This window comes from Leishmania panamensis (assembly GCF_000755165.1).
Source record: "Leishmania panamensis strain MHOM/PA/94/PSC-1 chromosome 13 sequence".
NCBI classification, from domain to species: Eukaryota; Euglenozoa; class Kinetoplastea; order Trypanosomatida; family Trypanosomatidae; genus Leishmania; species Leishmania panamensis.
Genome location: NC_025858.1, coordinates 333,286 through 358,949, shown reverse-complemented (window position 1 = coordinate 358,949; position 25,664 = coordinate 333,286). Strand labels below are relative to the sequence as shown.

The window sequence follows — 25,664 nt, the reverse complement described above, 5'->3', positions numbered from 1 at the left end:
ATGCCTGCGGGTTTGGGCGCCTGTCTCGCGCTCTGTTGCACACTGTCGCTTCTCTCTATCTCTCTTCTCTTTTTGGTTGGACATTCGCCTGACTGTGGGTCTTGAGCTCGTCGTCAGTATTCGTGCTTGATGAACGCTTTCTTGACTTCTCTCTTGCGTGTGTGTGTGTGTGTGTGTGTGTGTGTGTGTGTGTGTGCGTGCGCCACGAAGACTCTCCTCCTTCACGTATGCGGCCATATTTTTCTTTGCTCGTGACTGGAATGTGAGGTGGAGCGCTGTGCACTCGGGTTTGCTCTCCCTCCCCTCCTCCTCCTGATGCTCCTCTTCTTATTCCTTTACCCTCAAGTCGACAATGAAGGTGTTTCTGTTGGTGGCTGATGGACACCTCCGCACCTCCCCTCTCGCGGCACTCGGCACCAGTCAACTACGCGGTCTGACCACTTCCATTTTATGCTCTGAAAGAAAAGGCAAAAAAAACGACGGTGTGTTGTTCTGTCGTGGAGAGCGATTGGGACGACAGCCACGAGAGAAGCTTTGCTGCATGTAGCGAACAGAGTACGTCCGTGTGTGTGTGTGTGTGTGTGTACGTTTGTGGCTGCAGTGTATCGATACACCACCACCGCTAGCGCATCCTCAGTACGCCCCTCCATAGCTCCTCTGTGTGTGTGTGTGGGTGTGGGTGTCTGTGTCATCACCAAACACCACAGGCAAAACAAAATCCCACTCTTGGTGCGTCTCACCACGTCGCTGTCTCCTCTTACCTCCCCATACGCACACCCCCATTCCTCTCACTCGTATAAACACTACACACTTCCCCTCATCACAACATCGGCAAACACCATACCCCCTTCGCACCCCTCTTGTCCTGTTAGAAAGCGCTGCTGTCGCTTCCGTACATTTCGTATCATTCACCTCCCTCTCCTCCTCACTCGCTTTCCCTCGCTGCCCCCCCCCCCCCCCCCCGCACACACCGATTACCATCACCACCACCATCTTTGTTTCCGTGCTCCTCTCACGGTCCCCTTTTCCTTGAGCTGTGTGGGTTGTCGGACTCTCGGACTTCGCCCGCTGCCTTACTTCTCTTCTGCTCCTTTCCGGCTCTCCTCCTGGCTGGCTAGTGCGAGCGAAAAGGGGAAGAGAAGTAGCGTTCGAGAACGTCCCCGTCTTCGCTTTCCGTCGGTGTGTTGGCTAGTGCCCATCACTGTCTAACGGGCCTGAGCTTCCTTCTCCTCCCTCTCTCCCTCTGTCCTGGCACACGGGCATAAAGAGAGCCGTACGTTGTCTTCACGAGAGAAACGATATCGCCCAAGACCACACACACCCCTCCCTTCCTCCCTCACCACCCCCACTGACCAAACTGCCTTGGTGGAGCGAAAATGATTTACCTTCTCGTCATCATCGCTGTCAACATGGCAGCCTTCTTCGCGTTCATGTATAAGCGCATGGCGAAGGTAGCCATGGACCCGACGATGTTCAAGCATTTTAAGCTGATCAAGCGCACCGAGGTGACCCACGACACCTTCATCTTCCGCTTCGCCCTAGAGAACGAGACGCAGTCGCTCGGGCTGCCGATTGGGCAGCACATTGTGCTCCGTGCCGACTGCACGACGGCTGGGAAGACGGAGACGGTGACGCACTCCTACACACCCATCTCCAGCGATGACGAGAAAGGCTACGTGGACTTCATGATCAAGGTGTACTTTGCTGGCGTGCACCCCAGCTTCCCGCATGGCGGCAGGCTGTCGCAGCATCTGTACCACATGAAGCTTGGTGACAACATAGAGATGCGTGGGCCGCAGGGGAAGTTTACCTACCTGGGCAACGGCACCTCGCGCATCCAAAAGCCAGGCCAGGGCTTCATCACAGAAAAGGTGGACGCCTATGCAGCCATCGCTGGCGGCACTGGCATCACCCCGATACTGCAGATCATCCACGCCATCAAGAAGAACAAGGAGGACTGCACAAAGGTGTTTCTCGTGTACGGCAACCAGACAGAGCGTGACATCCTGCTGCGCAAGGAGCTTGACGAGGCTGCCGCCAACGACGACCGCTTTCACGTGTGGTACACCGTCGACCGTGAGGTAACTCCAGAGTGGAAATTTGATGTGGGGTACGTCCGAGAGGAGATGTTCCGCAGACACTTGCCCGTCCCTGACATGCTCGGCGACGACAGCGTTCCGCAGAACGCCGGGATAAAAAAGGTGATGGCACTCATGTGCGGCCCACCACCCATGGTGCAGATGGCGATCAAGCCGAACCTAGAACGTATCGGCTACACCGCCGACAGCATGTTCAACTTCTAACAGCTTATCATGGAAAGACAAAACAGGCAACGAAAGATGTGCGCGCGTGTCCCCCGCTGCACAACCGCTGCATAGCCGTCGGTCCCTTCCTCCCTCCCTCCCTCCCTCCTCCCCTTTGTGTTCCTGCAACGACGTGTGGGACACTCGATCAAGTACTGAAGACGTTCACACATTACACAGAAACTATGCGCACTGCGGGTCCAGAGGGAAGGAAGGGCAACTGGCGCTTCTGGCAGACCGATGTGCATTACACACCCCAGCGTGTATCTCTTTTCTTCGTCTCGCCCTCCCTTCGATTCCGTCAATGAGGAGAGGGGACCACACACCTTAGCATCTGGCATCCCTCAGGCTCCTGTAACCCCCTCACCCTCTCTGGGTGGTGGAAGCTCTGCAGAGCCCCTTCTCTCCCTGCCAATGCCGAATCACCTCTGGTGGCGACACAGCCAAGCACCCACGACGCAGGGAGGTCAGCGCGATGCATCACTACTGATGTCGGCAGCCAGGGACTGGGTGGCGTGGTGTCGGAGAGACCTACGACAGTGGACACGTCTGGGCCATCTATGGGATGGGCAGAGTGTCAGCGTGACTCGAGCGTGTCTCACGCGGCCCTCACTCTCCACTGGGGCGTGTGGCAGGGGGGCTGGGCTGGGCTGGGCTGGGCTGGGCTGGTGTGTTGTATCGCCTGGAATGGACACGTGGGGAGTTCAAACAGAAAACGCTGCTTCAGCTTTCTGGCTTTTTGCATGGTGGTTGTCGGTGTATTTGTTCTCCTTACCCATCTGCCTTGTTGCTTTTCGTGGTCACGAGGTCGGCGCTGGTGCGTCCCCTCATCCTCCAGCCCACCGGTGTCTTCTTTGTCGCTGCCTGGTCAGCTGTGTTTACCCCCCTAATGATCTGTTTCCTCACTCGGGCTTAGCGTCGGTCGGAAGTGAGCCCTTTTTTCCCTTCACTGTGGCGCAAGTCTGTCGGTGTGGATGGGGGATGCCGGTGTAAGTAGCGTTGGTGAGGGAAGCGTCAACAGTCCTCGTCACACCTCCTCACGTTACGTGCTGTGTTGTTGTATTTCTCTCTTGCGCAATGAAGCAGAGGGAACTGTCTTTGCTTGGGTGTTTGTATGACCGCGCTGCTTTTCTTCTTCTTCTTGCTGAAGTCGGTGTTCTCTTGCCTCGGACTACCCACCCAGCCACACGCACACATCAGCAGACAGACGCGCACATCTACCTTTGTGCTTGCCGGGATGCAATTCAGGCCCCTACTCTCCTCCTCCCTGCCTCTCCCCTGAGCTGTGCATGGGTGCGTGTGCGTGTTAATCCACAGTGAGAAGGAACGACACAAGGAATGAAGGTTTCGCGAGTGGTCAGGGAACAAAATATCCTTCTACCCACGCACACGCACCCAGTCCACCCTCACGGCTTGCCCTTCCTTCGAAAAGGGCGCCCGAAGGTGGACGGGGAAGACGGCAGGCAAACGAAAAGGTGAAGGAGAAACGCATAAAAGCGAACCAGAAAAGGAGGGACCACGCGTGCAGAGCAGTGGTGATTATTGGGAACCTCAAACCCGATAAGCAGCAACACCCCTCACCCCCCCCCATCTCACTGCACGATGGAGAGAGTGGAAGGGCGACTGTGAACAGTATCGCTGGCGGGAACGTCGCGATGCAATACTGCGGACATTCGCTCACACTGACATACAAAACAGAAATGCCGCTTCCCCTTACCCCCGCCATATCGCTGCCTCCCTATCGCTCTCTCCGAGTCGTAATAGTCCTCAAGTGTTTTGCCGGCCTTTTTCTTGTCCCGTCAGTGGCATTTTACACACAAGACCCCCCCCCACGTATCACGTCCAGCAGCGGCCCCTCCATCGTGCACGCTGCTCTCTGCGCTTCGCTCTCTCGTGGTGTTACATCACCCCACCTCTTACTCTCTAACACTTTTAGCAAATGACGTCCGCACTCGACGGCCCCAACGCTATCTCCTACCCGCTCGACGGCACGGTGAGCAAGGCGCTTCTGATCGTCACCCCCGCCTTCGCTCGCGAGCGAGACTTTGTGCAGTACCTCAAGTACAAGCTCTACGATGCCGGCTTCATCGTCGTGCGTGAAGAGCTGCGCCTGCTGAACAGCGAAATTGCAGAGAAGATGGCAGTGGAGCTGGACAGGTCGCTTGTACCGCCTGTTGCAGCCCCTCCTGCAGAGTCGGGGGCTGAGGATGTGCGGACGCCAGCAGACTTTCCCATGTCGCTGCTGCCGGCACCGCATAGCCTGGTCGGTATGACGCACATGTTTGTCGTGGCTCGTACCAACTGCCATGAGCTGCTGAAGTCCTTCATCGCAACACAGCTGTGCGGTGAGGACGCCGATGTGCTGGACGCATTCCTCACAAAGCACCACGTGCAGGGTCGCGAGCTGCCCTTCTGGACTTCGCTGACGGCGAATGGCGCGAAGAAGTCCGTTGCACTGCTATTCCCTCGCATGCTGGCTGAGGATGTGCCGACGTCGGCCTTGTCGCGGGAGTACGTGCAAGCAAATCTGAAGCAAGCGCTGGTGCCAACCTTGGCGAGGCTGGCCAGGCAGAAACCTGCGGACCCGCTGCGGTGGCTGGCGATGGAGCTGCTGACAAACAACACGCAGGCCCCACCGATGGTGTCGAACCCCTACTAGCGTGCGAGGAGTGTCCTCCATATGCAACACACGCCCATATATTCTCCTCGGCCTCAGTCCGTCAGCCGCAGTGGCAGCGGCCCCACACACGCGCCTCTCTTCCTCATTCGCCATATCTTTCCTCTTTCTCAGATGTAAAAGCAGTGCCCCGTACCACACGCACACCCACACAAACGTCTCCGCAGCACCGCGAACCCAGCCGGAGGACACCGACACCGTCTCCACGCGCTACGCATCTCTGTGTGGATGTGCGGAAGCGCTCCTGGGTGACTTGGCCCAGCCCACCGTAAGTGTTGTTGGCCGCCCCTGCTCATCCACCACCCAACAAACTCAGCAGCAGAAGAGAGAACTGCATGGATACACGTGCCAACAACGCACGAATGCATCCGCGTGTGTGTGTGTGTGTGTGTGTGTGTGGGTGGGTGGGTGGGCGTGCGTGTGTGTGTGTGGGTGCCCTTGCCACACGGTGAGCCGAGGAACTACAGTCAGCGGATGACGCTGCTGTCCGCCTCCATCTACCCCCTCGCGGCGCAAGGTGATGGAGTGTGGGCCCGTCGCATCTCCACCTAGCTCTGTGCTTCTCTCCCCCGCCTCCTCCTTCCCCGCCCACCGCACTGGTGCATGAATGAAAGGCATGCAACTGCGCTTATATGGGTCCGATACACGCACGCACACACACACACCCTCTACTGCTTCCATCTCCTCGTCTTCCCTACTTACACTCGCTGCTGTGCCTGCTGCGGTATTCGAATGCTGCCGGTGCGTCGGAGATACCCGCGCGCTCTCTCTCACTCTTCGAATACTTTACCACTGCTGGCGTAGCAGTGGCGCACTCGTCGCGTTGGGGTTTGTTTCTTCTGCTTGTATTGAATTGCCTTGCTGCTCGGAAACCTTTGGGTGCTTCTTTCCACTATCGAAGATGGCGCGCGCTGTGCCATGCTGAAGTCGTTGCCCTGTTCCCTTACCCCTGGCCCGGCGCTGTCGCTTCTAGCGCCACCCACCAGAGCAGGGCCGCGCAAGAGCAAAGAAATTGCCCACTTTATCTTCAAGCGACTCTACAGCCTGCCGCTATCCCTCGTGCGCGCCGGGTTGCTCACGGAAGACGATGGTCTGCTCAGCAGCAAGTGGTCGGTCCACATGCCCCTGTTACCTGCAGCGTCTCCCCCAACCTCAGGCACGACAAGTGGAGCCGTGCTGGCATCGCCAACCTCCGTGATCTCCTCCATAGATCATAGCAACCGTACCTCTTGAGATAAAGAGAGCAATGAAGCGAGAGCTCGGCAATCACAGCGGCCATCAACTCGACCTCTGCCTGCCGCATCCTTCGCCGCACTCGTGACGGCATCACCTGCGGCTACTGCTGTGCGACATTTTCCACCGCACAGCCACGCACGCCGACTAGCACGGGCGCACCCACGTGCCTTGGTGTGTCGGAGCCCACGGCAGGCAGCAGTGCGAGCGGGGGACCTCTGCCGGGCTTGCCGCCGCCTCCTCGTCATCGCACTTCGTCGCCTCACCTGACCTGGCGTTTGACAAGTGGGCACGCAGCCTGCACTTGCACTTGGGGTGTTATCATCAGTGTGAGTGGTACTACGCGCATCAACCCCTTGATGGCTACCGGTGTCACCAGCCTCGCCACCACCGCTGCGAGACCAGCGCCGCCGTCGAGGAGTATTCGCCCTTTCCACGACCAACACAGGCGGCGTCCTCACCGAGCCGTCGCGCTACGCTTCGCTCAGCAGCTCCTCCACAGTCGACCTCTACCACAACGTGTTCCTCGTGAGCAGACACCGCGGAGGCAGCAACAAGAAGGTGGGCGGGTATAGAGCATGCGCAGCACGATCAAGGCTACCTCTGAGTACAGCTCGCTTGAGGGCGACTTGCAGCAGCAGGTGCACGCCGTCTGCGAGCGACGCGGTGTCAGACTGCGCCAGGTCCACGTTTATTGGCCCAGACTCTGGCGGCCCGCCGAGCCTAATCAGGAGGGGGGTATTGTGCGCACCAACCCACCGATGTCGCTGTCAACGTCACTTCGCTCGATTGTATAAATGGGCCTTCGAACGGGACCGAAGTGGTCGCGCAGGTAGCGGCAAGAATGACAACGAGCCGCGCAGGTAGCGGTGCATTTTTGAAGCATCCAGCTGCCGCGGTGTCAAGGACAACTACCCCCTTTTATTCCCGCCACTCCGCGGCGCGTGAACCGCGCTGCAATCGCCCTCGCTCTCTCCCTATCGGCGCCGATCCTGCACATAGCGTGCCGCACACCTCAGCCGATCCAGGCCCCCACCCACACACCCCAGCATCACGTCGACGGGACCGAAGACAGCCACTCCAGCAACGGTAGCAGCTTCAGCTCCAGCCCTGTGAGCCTCTCTGTTGTCGGCGAGGGAGAGGACGATGATCAAGCCCGGTTGTTAAACGGTGAGAATGACGACTCGGGGGAGGCGGATGGCTCAGGCGATGAAGACGGTGACGGTGGCATAGCTGACGGCGGCGAAAAGTCCGAACGTGCACTCGGAGCTGCAGCATCGCAGGCACTGTTGCGAGTACCGCCCTCTGTCGCTACTGCTGGCGGCGGTGCTGTCGTGCTCTTCACAAGTCGTACCGTCGGTCACCTGACGGCCGCCGCTCTGGTGTCTTCATTCTCCGCCTCTGCGCCGCGTACTTCAGCGACGCCGTCAGCAAACGGTGCGGCAGTGACGACAGTTTGTCTGCGCTCTCAGAACCCCGGTCACTCTCTCTTGGCTGGCTACACCCAGACATAGCCCTTTACCATCGCGGAGCTGGCCCCATCCGCCCTGGCAGATGTGCTGCAACTTCTTTAATACGCGCAAGCCCACGAGTTAAACCAGCTCGCCGCCAAGCGTAACCATGCCTGCTACCAGGACCCGTACACAGGCTGCCTCACCCTCACCCCTCTCTTCCTCAGCCGCCTGCCGCACCGCTACGGGAAGCACCGCAGACACTGTCCACATGGGGAGGGGTGCAAGCGGCTGCAAGGGCGTCGTTCTTCTGGGTGGCGGCGGCGTTGGTGACACTGCCGAAGTCGAGAATCAGAAGCGGAGTGGAAATTGTCCCCCACCCGCCGGCGTCATGCGCCAGCCAAAGCCACCGTGGGCACCCATGGCTGGCGCAGCGAGGAAGAGGATGATGGCCACAGCAGCAGCGGGAGGTACGGAGGGAGGAGGGGGGCGAAGCGGCCACCGACGACTCCTCAAATCCGCCGCGATCAACGTCGACCCCAAGTGACGCAGCGCAAAACGCGGTAAGGGGGGCGGGGGTGGTACAGGTGAACCCCCTACCGGATCTCCTCGCATGGGGCAGCCCTGGGATGTCTGCTACCAACGATCGCCACCGCCGACACTGCTGGGCTGTAAGCGTGGGCGTTGTAGAGAGCGGGGGAAGGAGTCGAGGGTGAGAGGGCGAGGGAAATGACGCGCACGTGCACGTCTGCCCTCGTGCCTTACTTCCCCCGTTCTCGATTGTCTGTGCAGCGTATGTGTGAAGGAAGGGTCTCTGTGCGTCTGACGCGGTAAGCAGCTGTGACAGCGCGGCAAGCCCGTGCCACGCGCCGGCGTGCGTGCATTTGGCGCTCTCTGGTGTCGGGGCCGGAAAGAAAGCGGAGACGACTGCCACACGCAGCACTCGAGCACAGGGATGGAGAGAGGGGGGGCAGCGGGGCACCCCAACAACGACAAGAGCGAGTCAACGAAAAGAAGGGAAACTCGACGCACAACGTGGCAAGTAAAGCCCCGCGCACAAGAATGAAGATGGAGACGATGTGCCATGGGCGTGGCGCCGGATGAGGCGACACAGAGGAGAGGGAGGGGGGGTAGCGTGATCCTGTAGCGCACCTCTGCCTTGCTTGTCTCTCTCTTTCTGGAGCTCATGCCACTCTTTTTCCCGTGGTGGGCTCGTGATGGTGCATTCTCTGACTCGAATGCAACGGAGGTGAACCCCCTTAAGCACTGACGCACAGAGACCAACACGCATGCGCACCGGCGCGCTGTCGAAACCCTTTTTAGTCTCGCCCTCCCTCCCTCCCCGACTCCCTCGCCCGCCTCTTTTTTCCGTCTCCCCACCAGAGGAAGAGAATGGCAACAGAGGGCGTGTCGCCCTGTCCACGGTACCGCACCCTTCCCGATCTCTCTCCCCTCCCCCACCCACCCGCACACACGCACACACACACACACCCTGCAAGCAAGCACGCACAGACGGAGGCGCGCACCCACTGTGCCTCTTCCCCACCCCCACCCCCACCCCTCTCCCTGACAAGAGGCGTCTCAGCAGCGGCGGGCCCCTCTTGCACCACCCACCACGCACGAGTACACGTACTTTTCGCCCCTCCGACTCCCCCCCCCCTCCTCTCTCTCTCGCCCACCGAGTGACCAGAAGGTGGTAGTGGTGGCTGAATAGTCTCTGGCAACGGAGGGCACGGGTGTGTAGGTGTGGGTGTGGTCATAAACACGCTTCCATTGGGGTAGTGGAGGGATGAAGGCGGCTGTTGCCCTGCGGCTGCCCACTGCCCACCCTCTCGTCGCATTTCTTCTTGTGCTGGTGGCCTTTCATGTCGCTGAAGAGCCATGGCCGCTGACTGTGCAGGCTGCGCGCCGTCCCACTGAGAAACGGGCCCATGAGCCCGGCACTTATCCCCGCGACTACTACCTCGGCGAGTATGGCGCGCGCTGCGTTGGTAACGTGACAGGGGCCGTCACCCCCGACGACGCTGCAGAGCGCCTCGCCTGCTTCTCCGGTCGGGGCGTTCGCGTAGCGTTGCTCGACACCGGCTTGTGCGCCGGCATCACTGAGCGCAGCCGTAACTCCGTTACCTGCACAAGCGTCGTGCCTGGCGTGGCGTGCGAAGATGCTGGCTGCGCCCATGGGACGCGCAGTGTGAGCGTTCTAGCAGGACAGCTCTCTGTGTCTCCACCGCTAGACAGAGAGCCACCTGAGGAGACTGCGTGGCGCCACAGTGGAAGGCACATCGTCTCGGCTGGTCAGTACATCGGACTCGCCCCTGGCGCCACGGTGCGCGTGTTTCGTGTCTTCGATAGACAAGGCCGCACACACCAACGCTACCTCGCTCGCGCTCTCGGTGTGCTGCTGCGTGAAGCTGAGGACAGTGAAGCAGGTCGCCTAAATCGTACGTGGGACACACCAAGTGCACACATCCGCCGCCGCGACGAGACCGTGGATGTAATTAACCTGTCCTACGGTAGCGAGGACTACTACAGCAACTCGCAGGTGCAGAGCAAGCTGTATCGACTGATGCATGAGCACGGCGTCGTCGTCGTGGCGGCCTCTGGCAACGATGGCGTGCGCTTTGGCAGCGTGCGAAGCCCTGCTGACATGCCCGGTGTGTTGGCCGTCGGTGCCCTTCGGGTTGAAGGGCACGGCAGGACGGCGCAGACGTCACGCACTCTCGACACCAATGCACAGGGTAACCCCGCCGCAGGCGCTCTCGGCGACCTCGCCGACTCTTTTGCTGCCGGTGGCGGTCACAAGTCGGTTGCCCATTTCTCTGGGCGTGGCCCTACCACGTGGGAGCTGCCATTTGGCGCTGGACGCGTAAAGCCAGACCTTGTCGCCCTCGGCCAACACGTGTGGACTGTCCAAGGCGTGTCGGCAGCGGCATTCTCCACTGCAGCGCCACGGAGGCGTAGAGCTGCGCCTGCGCTGCAGCTGCGCTCCGTGTCTGGAACAAGTATTGCAGCCCCTATCGTAGCCGGAGTCGTAGCACTCTGTCTCGAGGCGGCATGGTCGTCCGCGTCAGCTGCAGTATCAATGAAAAACATCACCGGCGATGGCGCTTACCTCGATGTACGTCACAATCGACTCGCTCGCGTTTCCGATTCACTGCTGGTGCGTGAGGCAATCTTACGGACAGCCATTCCTCTGGAAGACACCGCGGCATCGCTGCCGTCATGGCCTTACTCAGCACCCGTCACACCTTCACACAACGACTCCTCCTCGACTACGTCAGCTAAGCATCCTCGCCGCCGGGTGCTGGCGGGTGTGCCGCTACTACAGCTTTACGCCCGCTACCTTCACCTGTCACGAGTCAGCATCCTATCTCAAGGCGCGGGCGAGGTGCAGCCACTCCGCGCCCTGCATGCCATCGTCGCAAGGTCGCTTGCGTCCTCGGCCAGCAATGAACCAGATGCACTGCGCAGCTGCACCTCTTTCGCCATACCGCCATCGGTGCGCATGGGTTGCGGGATTTCAAGTAGTAGCCGCAGCCGCAGCAGCATCCCGCAAAGTTGTCAGGCTTCTCACGATCCCGACGGAAAGGCTCACGGCGGCGCGCCGTTGCAGGGACTAGCCGGCACGTCCCTCGCCGCGTACTGGTGGCCCTTCTCCGACCAGCTGGTCTACCCGGGCGCCACACCCGTGCTGCTGAATCTCTCTCTCCACCTTTGCCCCTCCTCCTCGCCCGAATCCACGGATCACGGTGCGCATGTCGCCGCCACCGCCGCGGCAAGTGGCAGAGCCGCACGTCTTGAGTCAAGGGCGCGGTATACCCACGTTACGTACGTACTCACCAAGGTAAGTGGGTATGTGCGCACACGTGAAGGTCCTCCATCAGAGCACCGTAGTTACGACCATGGCGCCCGTCCGCTCCTCCTTTTCCTTCAGGATGCGCAAAGCCACCACCGTGTGCGCCACACAAGTTTCACGCGCATCCCGAACTCGACGGCATGGAATGCCTCTCACCGCGCATCATCATCTACTGAAGGGATCGTGGAGGGAACGGAGGCTACGGTGATGGGGCCACGACACACACGAGCAGATGTGCGTTCATCAGCAAAGCGGCGGAGCGCGCAGCAACGGTGGTTGCAGCACCTTCTACGCGTGGAAACCGAGCTAACACCAGTGGCACACAGGTCTCCGACACGGCCAAGCGTGGGAAAGCAGCAGCCACAACCGTTGTCACCGCCACCGACATCCTTCAGCCTCTCCGTTGCCATCTCCTCCCCCTCATCTGCAAGCACGCGCCTCTGCTACGACGTGGCGCGCGAGACAGTGACAATGTGGCGGAAGAAAAGCGAGAAATCGCCAGATACCGAGAAGGGCACAACTGCTGGTCGGAGCTCCGCCGATGGCGACGACAGTCATGACAAGCAGCACACGAGGGACGGTACGCAGATACCGGAAGACCACGGCAGTTGCGTTCCGCTCTTTCACCTGTTTCGCGCACTGGATGTGGAAGGTGCGCTGCACATCTTCACTGGTGGCTCCGCCTCGCAGCTCACATTGGCAGTGCCATTCACTGTTCGCGTTGTAGAGCCACCGCCCCGCGTACAACGGGTGTTGATCGACACGAGCCTCGACTGGTTTAACCCTACGACAGCCAGCTCGAGTTTGTTCATCGCTGGCGATGACCCACACGAGTCCGCCGCTGGCGGTGTAGGCGCGGCACGGCGACGTGGACAACATCGCCAGAGTCACGAGCGCGCCTATGCCGAGGCTGCTGGCGGCGACCACCCTTACACAAACCTCGTTCTGCTATGGCTCTACTTGCGCCACACACTGGGAATGGCGGTGGAGACGTTCCCGCTACTGCACACGAGCACCATGACCACCCCGATTGCAGCTGGCAGCAGCTCCGCGTTCTCGTCCTCCGCAACGCGAGCCTTCAAGGACTCTCACATTGCGCAGAGGGCACTAGCAGACGCACTGGCACACGTCGGGACTCTGATCATCATCGACCCCGAGCGACCACTGACACGCGATATGCGACGTCTCCTGACACATGCGGTGCTCGGCGGAGGCGCGAACCACTCCGCGGACGGCCTCAACGTTCTTCTGGTGACAGACTGGTACAGCACCGATATGGCGGCGCAGCTATACTGGACGCGGAATGAAAGCCTGGGCGAGGCGGAGCGCTCCTCCCGCCGCAGCGACACCGACGCGGCGGAGGAAGCGACCGGCGTCGGTGGCGACAGGGATACTGTGCGCAGCATGCGAGCGTATAGGCAATTGAAAAATGGCACTACCCGTGGCCTCGCCGGCACCAGTCACGTGCCATCGTGGAACCGATGGCTGTGGGAGGTGATGGTCGCGTCGGGCAGTACGGCGCACAGCAGCGGCTGCAATCACGCCACTAACGTGAGCAGCAAAGAACTTTTCGATGGACCGCCTGAGTTACCCTTTGAGCTAAGCGAGACGATTGTGATAGACGGCGTGCTGGTAGTCAATGCCGCCGCCCCGACATGGGAAAGCGGGCCTGAGACCAACGCAACCGCTACGTATGACGGCGGCACCGCCACCTTGGCGAAAGCGGTCGCAGTCCGCTCGCTTGGGCAGCTCAAAGCAGCCGGCGTGCTGCAGTGGCGTCTTCCCACGCAACCAAGCGGGCAGCAGCTGGCAGGGGGAGTAGCCGGGACCGGTGCTCTGAAAGGACTACACGAGACCAGCCCTCAGCCGGGCGTTAACGACACCTGTCGCACCAGCTACGTAGTCAACATACCAGCAGTGCCTTCAACGCAGGAAGGTGAGGCTGTCATATGCAATGTCATGCCAAGCTGGGCGCAGCAGCAGCGGCGCCTCGTAAAGCGCACCATCCTCAGCACAGGAAATGGCTCGGTACCTGCGTCTGCACAGTCAGGGAGTGCAGCAGGTGGCGGGGCGACGGTTGTTGAGGATGACTGGGAAGAGTTGTCTGGGACATACCGAGAGAGAGGTCAGGGCCACATCGGCAGACTGGCAGCGGTCGAGATCGGCACATCGCCACCAGCATCAACTGACGCCGGCAAGGACACGCAGCGCCTCACGCATGGCGTGCTGGGCTTTCTGACGCCTCCACCACCTTCCACACGCGTTGCCACCGTCTCAACCAGCCGATTCCGACCTGGACGAATAGCCATCTTCACAGACTCGGACTGCCTTTCCGCCTCGGACTACAATGTGCAAACCGCTCTGGATGAGCTGGAAGTCATTCTTTACCCGCCATCCGCATCGTCGTCGTCACCCGCGGCGGTGTGTGCTACGTGGGACTGCTTTGCACGCTCCCCTGATGGACAGCGGCTCCTCCAAGCAGAGTCAACGCAGAGCTCCGTGTGCGTCGAAGTGGTGAAGGAGCTTCTTCTGTGGACTCACACGGGAAACCTGCATCACTGGCGGGACTCTGCGCAACTGCAGTGTGAGGAACGTACGTGGGCACGTGCTGTGCATCGGCCCAGTGCAGACACCACTATCCCCAGCACAGCCACGGCGCTCGAGGTCGAAGCAGGGCTGGATAGCGTTGATGGTGGTCGAGAAACAACCAGCTTCGACGAGCTGCTCGAGACGGCGCCAGAGCGCGCGCACGTTGGGGAGGCGGTGTGGCGATTATGGGCTGCGTTGGTGAAAAACACGGCACATGATGCATCGCCGCTGGATGTCTGCGACACGGAAGACGGGGCCCACTTTCAACGCGACTACGCATCTGATCAGGCAAGCGCCGCAGCTGAAGTGATACGCACCTTGATGATGAACTACCATGGAGACTGGCATGTGCATCTGTTGGACAATAATGTGGTGTCGCCAGCCACGGGGGCCACAGGCAACTTATACTTGCAGCCCCCACGCATCCCGAGCAGCCAGCGGAGGGGTCTTGCAGCGATGCAGCTCCCAGCAGAGTGCACCCCTTTGATAGAGAGTCTGCTGTCATTGGGCGACCTGCTCAACGCCCTGCGGTGGCTGCAGCATCCGATAGTGCTTGGCCAGCTCATGGTCGGTGCAGCGGTCTTGCTCAGCGTGTGGTTGTGGCGTGCGTTGGAGGTCGTCGTGAGGGGGAGGGGGGACGGAGAAGCCAACGTGCAAGGCTGCCCGCTGCTGAGCTCGTCAACCGCAACTAGGCGCTCTTGACGATGTGTGTTGAGAGAGGCACTCACGAGAACGGAAGAAGGAGTGAAGGGGGAAAAAGCAGCGAGCCAATCAACGGCGACAGCGTCAGAGCATTACACGGTGGTGCACCGCTTCCTCCTCCCCTCTCCCTTCTTTTCGTGTTCTCGCTCGCCATCTCGGACGTGATGCAAGCGAGTGAAGGAACCGGCGCGTGTACGCTGTCGGGGAGTACGGGCCCGTATGGTGTGCTACTGGGCGCCTATGTGGTGGGGGGGTACTTTGGGGTCATGGGGCTCCTCAGTTTTCCGCCACGACGTCAGCGGCCCAAAAAACAGCATAAAGGGAAGAAAACACGAAAAGTCGGCCCCACACACGCGCGGCTGCAAAAAGAGGAGGGTGCCCTTCGCTCACGTGCCATCACACGCACGGTCCTCCGCTGTTGTCCGTGCGGAGGTGTATGTTGGCACATCAAGCCTGCTTGGCCACAGGACCCGCGTTGTTGCTCCCTCCTACGTTCTCCTTACAGTTCGGTTGATTTGTCTAGCGACCGCCTGATCCCTCCCTCTCTCTCTCTGATTCCACCGCCACAGCTCGACTCTGCCACATGGAGCCTGGTAGCTCTCTGGCACTTCTTTCTGATCGCGCTCTAGAGCAACAGCTGAACTTTCACGCACACTCTCACCTCCCCCACCCACTGGCGGCTGCCATCTCACCACTCTCGAGCGGCGCACGAATGAAGTCAGCTCGCACTACCGCAAAGGTACGTCCTGGGCGACTTCCGTATAGCACCACAGTGCGTAGAGGCCGTCACGCACGCTCGCTGCTGTCACGAGTCGCCCACGGCGTCGGTGCAGTAATGGCAAAGGCGAATTTTCTGCGACGACTGCCGTCGTTGGAGGCGCACGGCGCACTGGGACTCACTGAGAGTCCCCTGTCGTCACCGTCATCGGTCACACCGCCGGCCCTCGCGCCCGGCGATATCCTGCGCGACCTCGCCTTCTTCACGCAGGCCTCGGAGGTGAGCTTCTTTTCGACGCACCCGTCGCTGTGTGCAGATGTATTCGGTGTTGCGCCGGGGGAAGTCTTCGAGGTTGGCGACAGCCGTGCTAGCACATCTAGCGGCAGAGTTGAAGGAGAGGCTAGCAGCAGCACTGCGGAAGAGGTCATTGTCGTGGTTGGCGCGCGCGGCGGCAAGTTATGGGTGTGGGCATACAGTGATGCATATGCGCGTGTGTTGCGCGTCCCTGCGCTCACCATCTCCGCTACGTCATTAACTGCAACAGAGGTGCGCGCAGCCATTATGGCGCACCACCAACTGCGAGAACTTGTCAACCCGTCACGTGCGCAGCACAGCACCGCCGGTAGGAAGGTGCGGGATCAGAGCGCTCAAGTGGGGCTCATTAAGAACGTGTGTGCGGCCTTTCAGAGTCTCTGCGCCCGCGCGTGCGAGGAGGCGGGGCGGCTGTACACGCCAGATCAGCGAGCATTCCTACAATGTGCTCCTGACTTGTACGTGGCTGCGACAAGAGGTGCTGACTGGGCGGCCAGCCCCTCGGCTGCCACATCGCCCGCAGCGGGAGTGAACTCAGAGCCGCAGCAGCAGCAGCCAGATAACCCTCCAGAACTATATTTACCTTCGTTTCTCTTGAACTCGATCTACACAGACATCGCCCGCCACGCACCACACACCGCCACCGTGGTTCTGCTTGTGCCGCGCGTGGCGCTGGCGACTGGGGCCGTCGGCTGGGCAGGCGAAGGTGACGTGTTGCTGACCGACACGCCCGTCGGCCAAGGGGGCTATGGTGAGGCCTCTCTGTCAGCCTCGGTGGTGATCTAAGGTGAAAAACTACGCACATATAAGCTCGAGAAGTCAGAGCCCTTCGGCTGCGAGTGTGTGTAAAAACAAAGGCAGCAGCAGCAGCACATTGACTGGTCGATGTAGTTACTCAGCGCAAGGACATGAAGAATGCCCCCGACTCCTCTGGATCTGTGGGGGGGGGGGCGTGAGGGGGGAGGGGTGACTGCATGTGCACGCAATACGGCACTGTTACGCGTGAAGGAGATGAAGCAGGGGAAGCGTGTGCGGTCTCATCTGCATTCGCGGAACGCGTCTCATTCCTCCCCACACTCGTCCCCGCCTCTCCACTACCCCCACGCCATCCCTCCCCCCTCTTCTTAGCTCTTCATGCTTGAAGGGACACCACATGTTTGGCTGGCGCCAGCTCAGCACACCACCAGTGTCAGTTCTTGTGCGCGCGCAGCAAAATTGTCGATGCAGACGGGATGCATCTGCTTGGGGAAGACAAGAACAACTGCTGCATCTCCAGCAGCAGCATGCCTGTAGCGCCAGTGGCCGACCGGGAAGACGGAGAGTGACATGACAGCGGCTCCGCGCCGGCCTCAGTGGCCCTGCAGCCGCTGTCGAAGTTCGGCTCCGTCTGCATGAGCGGGGCTCACGGAGCACGAGGTGCTTTTGGTCAAGAAGGGCTCGACGTACGGCGCCGCGACAACAAGCAGTGTGGTGCCGCACCTGGTAGAGCTGCGGCGCGACAACTGCTCAGAGCTGCAGTTGGGGTCTTCCTGCGCCCTGAACAACACAGTAGCCTGCGCGTCGTAGACCATTGCGTCGGTGGTCGCCTGTGGCGCTGCTGGGGGGGGTTGTCGAACGCGGACTGCCACGATCAGAGCACGCGGGTCATCTGCAAGTTTGCCGGCGAGGGTACGGTATGCTGTGACTAGGCACTGAATCATGGCGCCATGGCTGGACTTTTCACGCCTCTGATCAATCATCAACGACCGATTCAGCTGCGACGCGACGGAACATGGGTCTTGTCGAACTGCGGCCGTGGCAAGCTGTTGGAGCGTGTGGCAGGTCGCACTGCCAGTGTTGATGCAATCTGCTCTACAGCGCCAACGATGAACTTGTCGCGAGCGCTGTAGGGAGGGGGGCATCTCGTTAATCAGCAGCGGGCAGGCGGCGTGCAGCTGCAGTCTGCTACCACACCCTCAACGTTAGCCTACTAACGATGCGTATGGCCGGCAGCATCGTCTCTGACACGAACGAGCAGGCGCAGGTGATGATCAACTGCAGTGCAGTGCTGGCTAATGCAAGTCTCTTACTCCACCCAAAATGTGCACTGCGCACAGAGGCGTGCTGAACTATCCCCAACATTGCTGCCGGCCAGGTTCACTTCATCAACGCCCTTGTGTGTAGGAGGGGGGGAGAATGCAGGTTTGCGTCGGGCTCCTGAACTCTCTTGACGCGCCAGAGCTCGACGTGAGGAAGGAGGCAGTGTGGCCAATCGGAAACGTTGTCCTCTGCCGCTCGATAATGCAGGTGCACTGGCTCCTCAACCTCCGCATAACGTCGCTGCTCTACAAAGTTCTGCGTGTGTACGACCCAGAGGTGGCACTGACCTTGCTCGAGGAGCTCCAGCGCTTCCTCTAGATCGGCGAGGATGAGATACGGGTGAGTGTCACGGAGAACACTGTGGCCAACACACGTGATGAATTGAGATGGGGCTAATGTCCTCAAACAGCTGGCAGTACCACACTCGACAAGACCGTGATCGGCATGGCTACTGACATCTTGGACAGCTATTTCGAAGATTAGGATGACGTTTTCTGAGTTGGCGCTGCTGACAGGCCCTGAGGGTGGTGAAGATTTTTCAGCAAGTGCCACTCGCAGGCTGCATGGGCCCTTTTCATCCGCAGCCGATAGCCCTCGTGTTTCTTCTTCGTGCCGTGACGTATGAATGGGGTGGAATTGGGGTCGGCCTTTACGTGCACGTGTGAGCTGAGCGGGAGAGACACACGACTGCGAAGGAAAGGTGATGAGCAGAGCACTTGCCCTATATATGCGTTGTCGAGTCTCCCTGGCTATCGCCTGTACGAATGGGTCTGTGTGGCCTGTGCAGGCGTAGGTGTATGTGACCCACCCATCAGCGAGACGAGCGCTGCTGAGGGAGGTGAACCCTTGAAAACTGTTTAGCAGAGAGAGAGAGAGGGGGGAAGCAATCCCCGACAAGCAATGACCTCACGCCGGCGTAAGCAGGCACACGCACACGCATGCGTGGGTGGGCACAGGCCCGCAATCACGAAAACCGACGGCACGGAAAGTCCAGAATGCCCACCCACCCACCCACCCCCACTGTGGCGGCCGAAAAGGCGGGGGAGTGGGCCACCGATGGGTGGGCGTAGGCTACCTTTGAAGGTGTGGCGTAGCGCAGCTCCTCGCGCACGACTGTGTCTTTCCTTGTGTGGGCGGGTGTGCAATGGCGCAGGTGGGGCTGTCCGCTGACCCCCTCTCTGACCTCTGCGGGCGGTGAGGTGGAGAGTGGGGGCTACTTCGCAGGCAACACGATGGCGTACAGGAAGATGAATGACACGGCTTACCAGCACCCTCCCTCACACACATACACGCCAACAGAGGGGCATCTAATTTTGGCTCTTACTCACTTCCTCTACACCCCTCTTCCCCACCGCCACCACCACCCCCCCCCATCATGTCGCCCTCCTCTTCAGCTTAGGGACTCACTCGCTGCCCGCGCTTTCGTGCCTTCTCTTGTTCACACACACACACACACACACACACACACACACACACACAGACAGTCAGACAGACAGACCTCCAGTGCGCAGCTGGGACGGACACAATACACGCACCGAGCACACATCGTTCCCACTAGAACCGAAAACAAAGCAACATGCAGTTACTGTGCGCCTGGAGTGGTGGTTGTCTCTTGGCCTCAAGTGTCTCTGTCCGATATTCCTGCGTGCGTGTCCTGCTGCTAGTTGCGCTAGTTTGAAGCTTTTTTCCATTTTACTTTTCCTCCCTGACTTGCTTCGTTGCTGAGTCAGTCCCTCTCTTCCTCGCATCTGTCGCCCTTCCCTCTTTCCTCAGCCATCAATGCACTATGGTAACACATTGCGCTACGCCGCCCTGCTCGTTCTCTTCGGACTGCTTCTGCTCATTAGCGTCCTGCACGGCAACCTCTTCGACGATGTTGAAAACTCGCACGCCGGGGAGATGCAGGAGCTTCGTGGTGAGGCGCACAGCATGGGGACGCTCCTGTTTACGCCTCGAGTGCACCGGCGAGTCGTGCCCCTTGCACTCGACCGGCGTGAATTCCCGCACGTGACGGACACCTTTGTCGCCGAGTACATCAACCGCACTGTACCACCACAGCTCAGCGATGTGCGTGATGTCCGCACCCTGGTGTCGAAAGACTTCTTCGAGCAAATACAGTTCTGGCGCCGGCCCGGCAGTGCCGCCGCGCAGGTGTCAAAACTCGTGGACGCATTAGCAAAGAACGAGCGAGTGGAGGCGCGTGCAGAGGCGCTCTCCAATCGCCAGCGTAAGTCTTGGAAAACCCGGCACCCTGCCACGTCGCTGTTCAGCTTCTTGGCTGGCAGCCACAGAGAGGAGGACGATGAGGTCCCTAATGATGATGTAGTTGCCGAGGATGTGGTGAAGGTGCCTTACCCAAGCAGCTTGGTTCTGCATTATCACGGCTCGTCAGACTCATCCTCTCTTGCCTTCAACGACGTCCAGCTCGTGCCCTACCCATTGGTGCCGCCGCCGCCGCCGCACGCCGACATGATCGTCAAGCCGGAGTGTACTGGCGAGAATGCCGAGAACCGGACGGCTGCAGCGGAGGCTGTGGCCATCGACTGCGGTACCGATCCCGCCGTCGTAGTCACCATTCCAAAAGGCAAGCGCCGCTATGCTATGCCGCATCGCAAGACCCCGCACAGGCCCACTCACGGTTGGGATCACTTCTATATTGCCCTAAATCTGTGGAAAAACGAAGAGGTGCTGCCTGACCTTACCGAGGCGCTGATCGTCTTTCTGGAAGAAGAGGTGAAGCCGTTCTTCGACCTCGCCACCTCTGTTGTCGTCGCCATCTACTCCAACATATCGCCCGATAGGACGAGCGAGCTTATCGCCACGCTCCTCATCCCGCGACTGCACGCTGCCGGAGTGCGGAACGTCTACGCGACAACGGAAGGCACCTGTCTCGGCTACGTGGAGCGTCAGCCCTTCCACGAGCGCATTGAGTGGATGGCGTGCATCCGGAATAAAGCGCTCGAGCCGCTCTACGAGAAGGGCATGAATGTGTTTGGAGGATCGCAGCAGCAGCAGCAAGAGCAGCAGGCTGATGTAAATGGTGACGCAGACGGTCTTGTAGTTCTCTTCTTCAATGATATCCTCTTCCGTCCTCAGGATATTACGGCGCTTCTAGAGAGCCGTGCCGAGGCACGGATGGCGGCGACAACGCGGCCACACGGCTGGCTGTCCTCAGTTATGAAGACGAAACACGAGTCTGCGGAGGTTGCTGATGCTGGCATTGGCGGCAAGGGCAATCTAGAAAAGCGTCACGTGAGCACAACATCGCCGCTTCCATCCGGTGCCACATCGACAACGCCTCCCACAACCTTTGATATGGCGTGTGGTATGGACTTCTACTTTACCTTCTATGACACGTGGATCACGCGCGATCGACTTGGCAAGCCCTTCAAGCCGCAGATGCCTTACTCGGACGACCGTGCCACTCAAGAGGCATTCTACCGCATCTTCAATCACGAGCCCAGCGGTGGCTATGCACCGGAGACGAGTGCCATCCCAGTCAAGTGCTGCTGGAACGGCCTCGCCGCCATTCGCGGTCGCTTCTTCCTCCCCCCGACGCCGCAGCATCGCCTCGAATTTCCCGCCCAGGATGTTGCAGAGACGACAGTGCGACCCTCGCCGGTGACATCGTCTATGCCAGCCACTGCCGGAGACGCACACAACGCTACTGCTGCTGCTGTTGCCCCTCCCCCTGATGTGCTGCTGCGCCCCTCAGGTGCGATCTACGACCGCGTTGGTGACGTCCACGACTTGCTCAACACAACGACGCTGGCGCGCTACTATACACGCTTACTAACCCGCCGCCTGCAGTCGGAGTGTGCGTCGTGGAGCTCGACGCGCCGCGAGATAGCCGAGGTGACAGACGTGCCTTTCTACGAGCCGGAGACATGCGACAACAGTAGCAGTTTCGAGAGTCTTCTGCAGTCCGTGGTGAACCACGAGGCGTGGTGGTCTTCGGCGAGCAACGCGGACTGGACGCGGCTGGGGCTACGGATTGAAAACCGCACGGTCCTCATCGCCAACGCGCCAGGTCCGGCGCATTGCGTCGACGCAGCCGTCAAGGCAGAGGGCATGGGCGATGGGGAGTCTGCTGCGCCGGCAGGGCTGCGCGTCGAGGAGGACAGCGTCTACTACCGTGCGCGGCACCCGTCAGTTCGGTTTCGCCACTCTTTCACACCTTCCTACGGTGCCACCGTGACTGGGCGCGCGCCGGTGCGTGATGAAGTTTGTCTCGCCTCGGAGTGCCTCTTGATCTGCCAAGATGTAATGCATGCGGCCCTCTTGCAGGACAGGCGAGCGCCGATCATTCTGCTGAACCCACACGTCCGCGTCGCATACAAACTCGAGCACTTTAAGCGCGTCATACATCACGCGTGGTTCTTCGAGCACCCGTACGTCTACTGGGCCTGGACGCTGGCGCGGAATATACAGCTGTGGTTGTCATTCTCCTCGTCCAGCACGCAGGACAAGAGCGCCTCTACGGATAGTCTGCGCGAGCTCGGCAGCGCCACGTCGGCGATGGACGACTGGCTGCACCCCGCCTCAGTCGCTGCTGCGTCAAAGACGGTCATGCGCACTGTCCATGAGTTCAATCTGCAGGACGGGGACGGTCGTGTGACGGCCACCGGCCTCATCGACATCCCCACATTAACCCGAATGGACTGTGAGTTCCCCAAGCCGGGCTCTATCAAGTTAGCGATAGGTGCCCTCTACCCCTTTCTCCGCCAGGGCCAGCTACTCCTTGCGGCGCTGCTGCTGCGGTGGTTGTGCCGGCAGGTGAAGGAGAATGTATTGGTCGCGGCACCGTCAGCCGGAGGCGGTGCGGCACGGGCCTACTCGGTCGAGGAGCAGTGGCGGAGCGTGCTCTACTACGCTGTGTGGTACTCACCGCTTGCTCAAGGGCTGCGGCGGTGGGCAAGCGGTGGTGCCCTTAGTCGCATCATCCATCCCCTCACTTCCTCGTTGCCAACCCTCCTACAACAGCTGCATCATCTGCAGTCTCACCGCTTTGCGAAGATCTCCTACGCGCGCTCGCGAGTCGGAGCAGTGTGGCATGCCGTGTGTTTCGCCGTGCAGAAACTGATGCAGCTGCTCGGCAGGCTGGTTTGCGTGCGGTGGTGGGATGGCTGTCTCTCACGACGGCGATCCTTTGCCAACCTGTCTGCGTGGCAGAGCTCCAAGGTACGTCAGCTGTTGCTGCGCAGGAGAAGAGCCTCGCCTGCTAAGTCCAACTATCTATCGGCAGCGGTGCCTGCACTGGTATCCATAGATGTCCTTGGAGCCGACCTCGCCATCACAGGAGGTGGCTAACTACACGGCCGCCTGCCACAGTAGGGGGGGGGGTACGCTCCCTCTCGGGGACGTCTTCTATCCCTCACAACTTCTCAGCGAGCGGTGGCTATAACATGGAGGTGCAGTGGCAACACCACGGCGTGTCACGAGCGGAAATTGGCGTCGCGAATGTTACCCAGACAAGCGCTGTAGAAACCTTCACAAGCGCGGCACGTCGCTAACACGAACTGGCCCATGGCAACGCCACCACACTGCACCACCAGGTGCAGTCGCGTAGCGGCAACTACGGTCGTCGGTTGTCACCACCGCTCGGTGGCATCCGTTGGGCAGCCTCGCCGTACTGACCGACCACCCCATCGAACCTGTTAATCACGCTCCCGGACACCGTCACAGCAACGATGGTCATGAAACCACTCCTGAAGCTACCGTCCATGGTGCTGAAGGGGTACCTCGTCGATGAGAAGGAGAATTAACTAAGAGCTCAGCTGCATCGCTGGAGAAGAGAAGGGGAAGGAGGGGGTGCCGCCACCCCGCACAGAGACATATGCGTTTCTTTGGTGTCGGTTCCTCTTGCGGTGCCTGCACTCCACCTCTGCAGCGAGCAGACGCTCCTACAGGCATGAAAATGTAAAGACACGCACACACACACACACAGCGTTGCGTGATGGCCACCTTGAAAGTGCAAGGGGGGTTGTTCGGCTAGGAGGGACGAGAAGGACTGTGCCCTCATTGGCCTTATCAGAGCCTCCTCAGTCGCTGCCTATGTGGAGACACTGCCTTCATATAGCAAGTCTTCGTCAAGTGGCCAAGACTCGGGGCTTTGGGGCGAGTCTGCGGGCGTGTCGCAGTCGTCGCAGTTAAACAAGCAAGGACACGTACACACTACGATCTTTTTTTTCTTCTTTTTTATGCCGCCAACCTCTCTCTATCTCTGCGCACACACTCGAGTCTTTCAACAGTGCTCTGCACCCACTGCGCTGGTACTTTTTCCACCTGAGGAAGTTCAGTTCTCTCTTGTCCCGCTGCCTCTCGTATAGAGAACGAGCGAGAGCGAGAAGAGACGGCGAATGCATAATTGAAGAGGAGTGGGTCGCCCAACTGGAAAAAAAACACGCTCTCTCCTCCTTTCCGATTTTCATCGGGTAAAAAGGCCTGTGCATGTCCGCGTAGTTGTCCTCTGTTTAGTTGTGTGTCTGTGTGTGTGTGTCTGGGTGCAAGCATACCGTGGCACGCACACACGCGCAGACATAAGCAACACGGGCACTACTGTAGCACCACATCGATCACCAGTAAGAGAGCAAACGAGGCTGTTCGCCGCTCCCCCCTGCTGCGCTTTTCTTTTCGTGTTTCGCACCGTTTCCCTCAAAGCCAATGCGCTACCGTCAACCAAATTGCCATCTCAGCAGCAAAGACCAGCAGGCCAAGCTGCTGATCGACTGCAATGACATTCTGAGCACACAGGAGCAGGAGGAAGTCATTGCCTACTTTGCTCGCTCGCTGCGAGGCAATACGCAGTGTTTGAAGGTTATTGTTTGCCTCCAGGCGGTACTGGCGTTAGTGTACACGGTCCTATTGCTGAGCGGCTCCTTACTGATTGATGTGTCTGTCGACGTGGCAACGACCTCGAGTCTCGTGCAGCTCGCCCAGCAACAACAGCGAGGCTCATTGGAACCAGTGACAGCTGCATTGACTTCAACAGCACCGCTTCAAGCACCTCCCGCAGTGCTGGCAGCGCTGGACGCGGAGCAGCGTGCTGCACAACGCAAGTACGTGTATGACTACATGAACCGCCATAGGGCCGCGGGGATTCGCGTTCAATCTGGTGGTGCGATAACAGTCCTCTCCGCCATGGTGATGCTCTATAGCATTGCGCTGCTGCTGTGGGCAGCGTGGAGCTGCTACGTGGTGTGTCGCCGACTTAGAGTGAACATCGAGAGCCTTACGCGAACGGAGCCGCGTGATCTGCATAGGCGGCGCCCCGAGGGGAGCCCCTCACATGCGGCGGCGCCCGCGAAGCCGCGACTCACCCTCTGCCGCCTGCGCCAACGTGTCAAGGCGGACCCGGCGGTTGCCCTGTACGTCGCAGCAGCCCTTTCAAGTCTCGGTTCGCTTTTCTGGATCACGATACTGGTGCACCGCCAGCGCGCCACTCAGAGTGCCTACGCCGATCTCGGACTTCAGGTGCCGTCAGTGCTGTCGCTGCAGAAAATCACCAACGCCGCGCTCGAGTACGTGGTGGCCGTGTGGCAGCCACTCTTCCACCTTGGCATCGGGCTGCTGGTGCGCTCGATGCTCGACACCCGCGAGAGCTTGGTGGCCCTGTCAGCGCTCAAGTACCGTTTCGAAAAGGCATAAGACAGGATAGCAATGGAGTGGATGGGCGCAGGCGGGTGTGTGGACGGAGGTGGGAGAGGGGGGGCAGCGGTAGCTGGGTGACACAAGGACCGAGCGA

General features: G+C 60.0%; 6 protein-coding genes and 1 pseudogene across 6 annotated transcripts, besides 1 other annotated feature; all 7 read left to right on the top strand.

The window, feature by feature from the left end:
- Window positions 1–1,376: 1,376 nt before the first annotated feature.
- LPMP_130960 (NADH-cytochrome b5 reductase, putative) lies at window positions 1,377–2,303 on the top strand (the record flags this gene model as incomplete). The annotated part of the gene is made up of 1 exon (XM_010698875.1): window positions 1,377–2,303. One exon carries the CDS (start codon window positions 1,377–1,379, stop codon window positions 2,301–2,303), a length of 927 nt encoding a protein of 308 aa, XP_010697177.1.
- A 323-nt stretch (window positions 2,304–2,626) lies between these two features.
- Window positions 2,627–2,926: a repeat region.
- Window positions 2,927–4,242: 1,316 nt separating this feature from the next.
- Window positions 4,243–4,962, top strand: LPMP_130950 (hypothetical protein; the record flags this gene model as incomplete). Its single annotated transcript, XM_010698874.1, has 1 exon — window positions 4,243–4,962. The coding sequence occupies one exon, from the start codon at window positions 4,243–4,245 to the stop codon at window positions 4,960–4,962; it is 720 nt and encodes a 239-aa protein (XP_010697176.1).
- A 4,491-nt stretch (window positions 4,963–9,453) lies between these two features.
- Window positions 9,454–14,811, top strand: LPMP_130940 (subtilisin-like serine peptidase; the record flags this gene model as incomplete). The annotated part of the gene is made up of 1 exon (XM_010698873.1): window positions 9,454–14,811. One exon carries the CDS (start codon window positions 9,454–9,456, stop codon window positions 14,809–14,811), a length of 5,358 nt encoding a protein of 1,785 aa, XP_010697175.1.
- A 712-nt stretch (window positions 14,812–15,523) lies between these two features.
- On the top strand, window positions 15,524–16,627 carry LPMP_130930 (hypothetical protein; the record flags this gene model as incomplete). Its single annotated transcript, XM_010698872.1, has 1 exon — window positions 15,524–16,627. The coding sequence occupies one exon, from the start codon at window positions 15,524–15,526 to the stop codon at window positions 16,625–16,627; it is 1,104 nt and encodes a 367-aa protein (XP_010697174.1).
- A 367-nt stretch (window positions 16,628–16,994) lies between these two features.
- On the top strand, window positions 16,995–18,238 carry LPMP_130920 (annotated as a pseudogene).
- Window positions 18,239–19,699: 1,461 nt separating this feature from the next.
- On the top strand, window positions 19,700–23,230 carry LPMP_130910 (hypothetical protein; the record flags this gene model as incomplete). The annotated part of the gene is made up of 1 exon (XM_010698871.1): window positions 19,700–23,230. One exon carries the CDS (start codon window positions 19,700–19,702, stop codon window positions 23,228–23,230), a length of 3,531 nt encoding a protein of 1,176 aa, XP_010697173.1.
- Window positions 23,231–24,583: 1,353 nt separating this feature from the next.
- LPMP_130900 (hypothetical protein) lies at window positions 24,584–25,567 on the top strand (the record flags this gene model as incomplete). Its single annotated transcript, XM_010698870.1, has 1 exon — window positions 24,584–25,567. One exon carries the CDS (start codon window positions 24,584–24,586, stop codon window positions 25,565–25,567), a length of 984 nt encoding a protein of 327 aa, XP_010697172.1.
- Window positions 25,568–25,664: the final 97 nt, after the last annotated feature.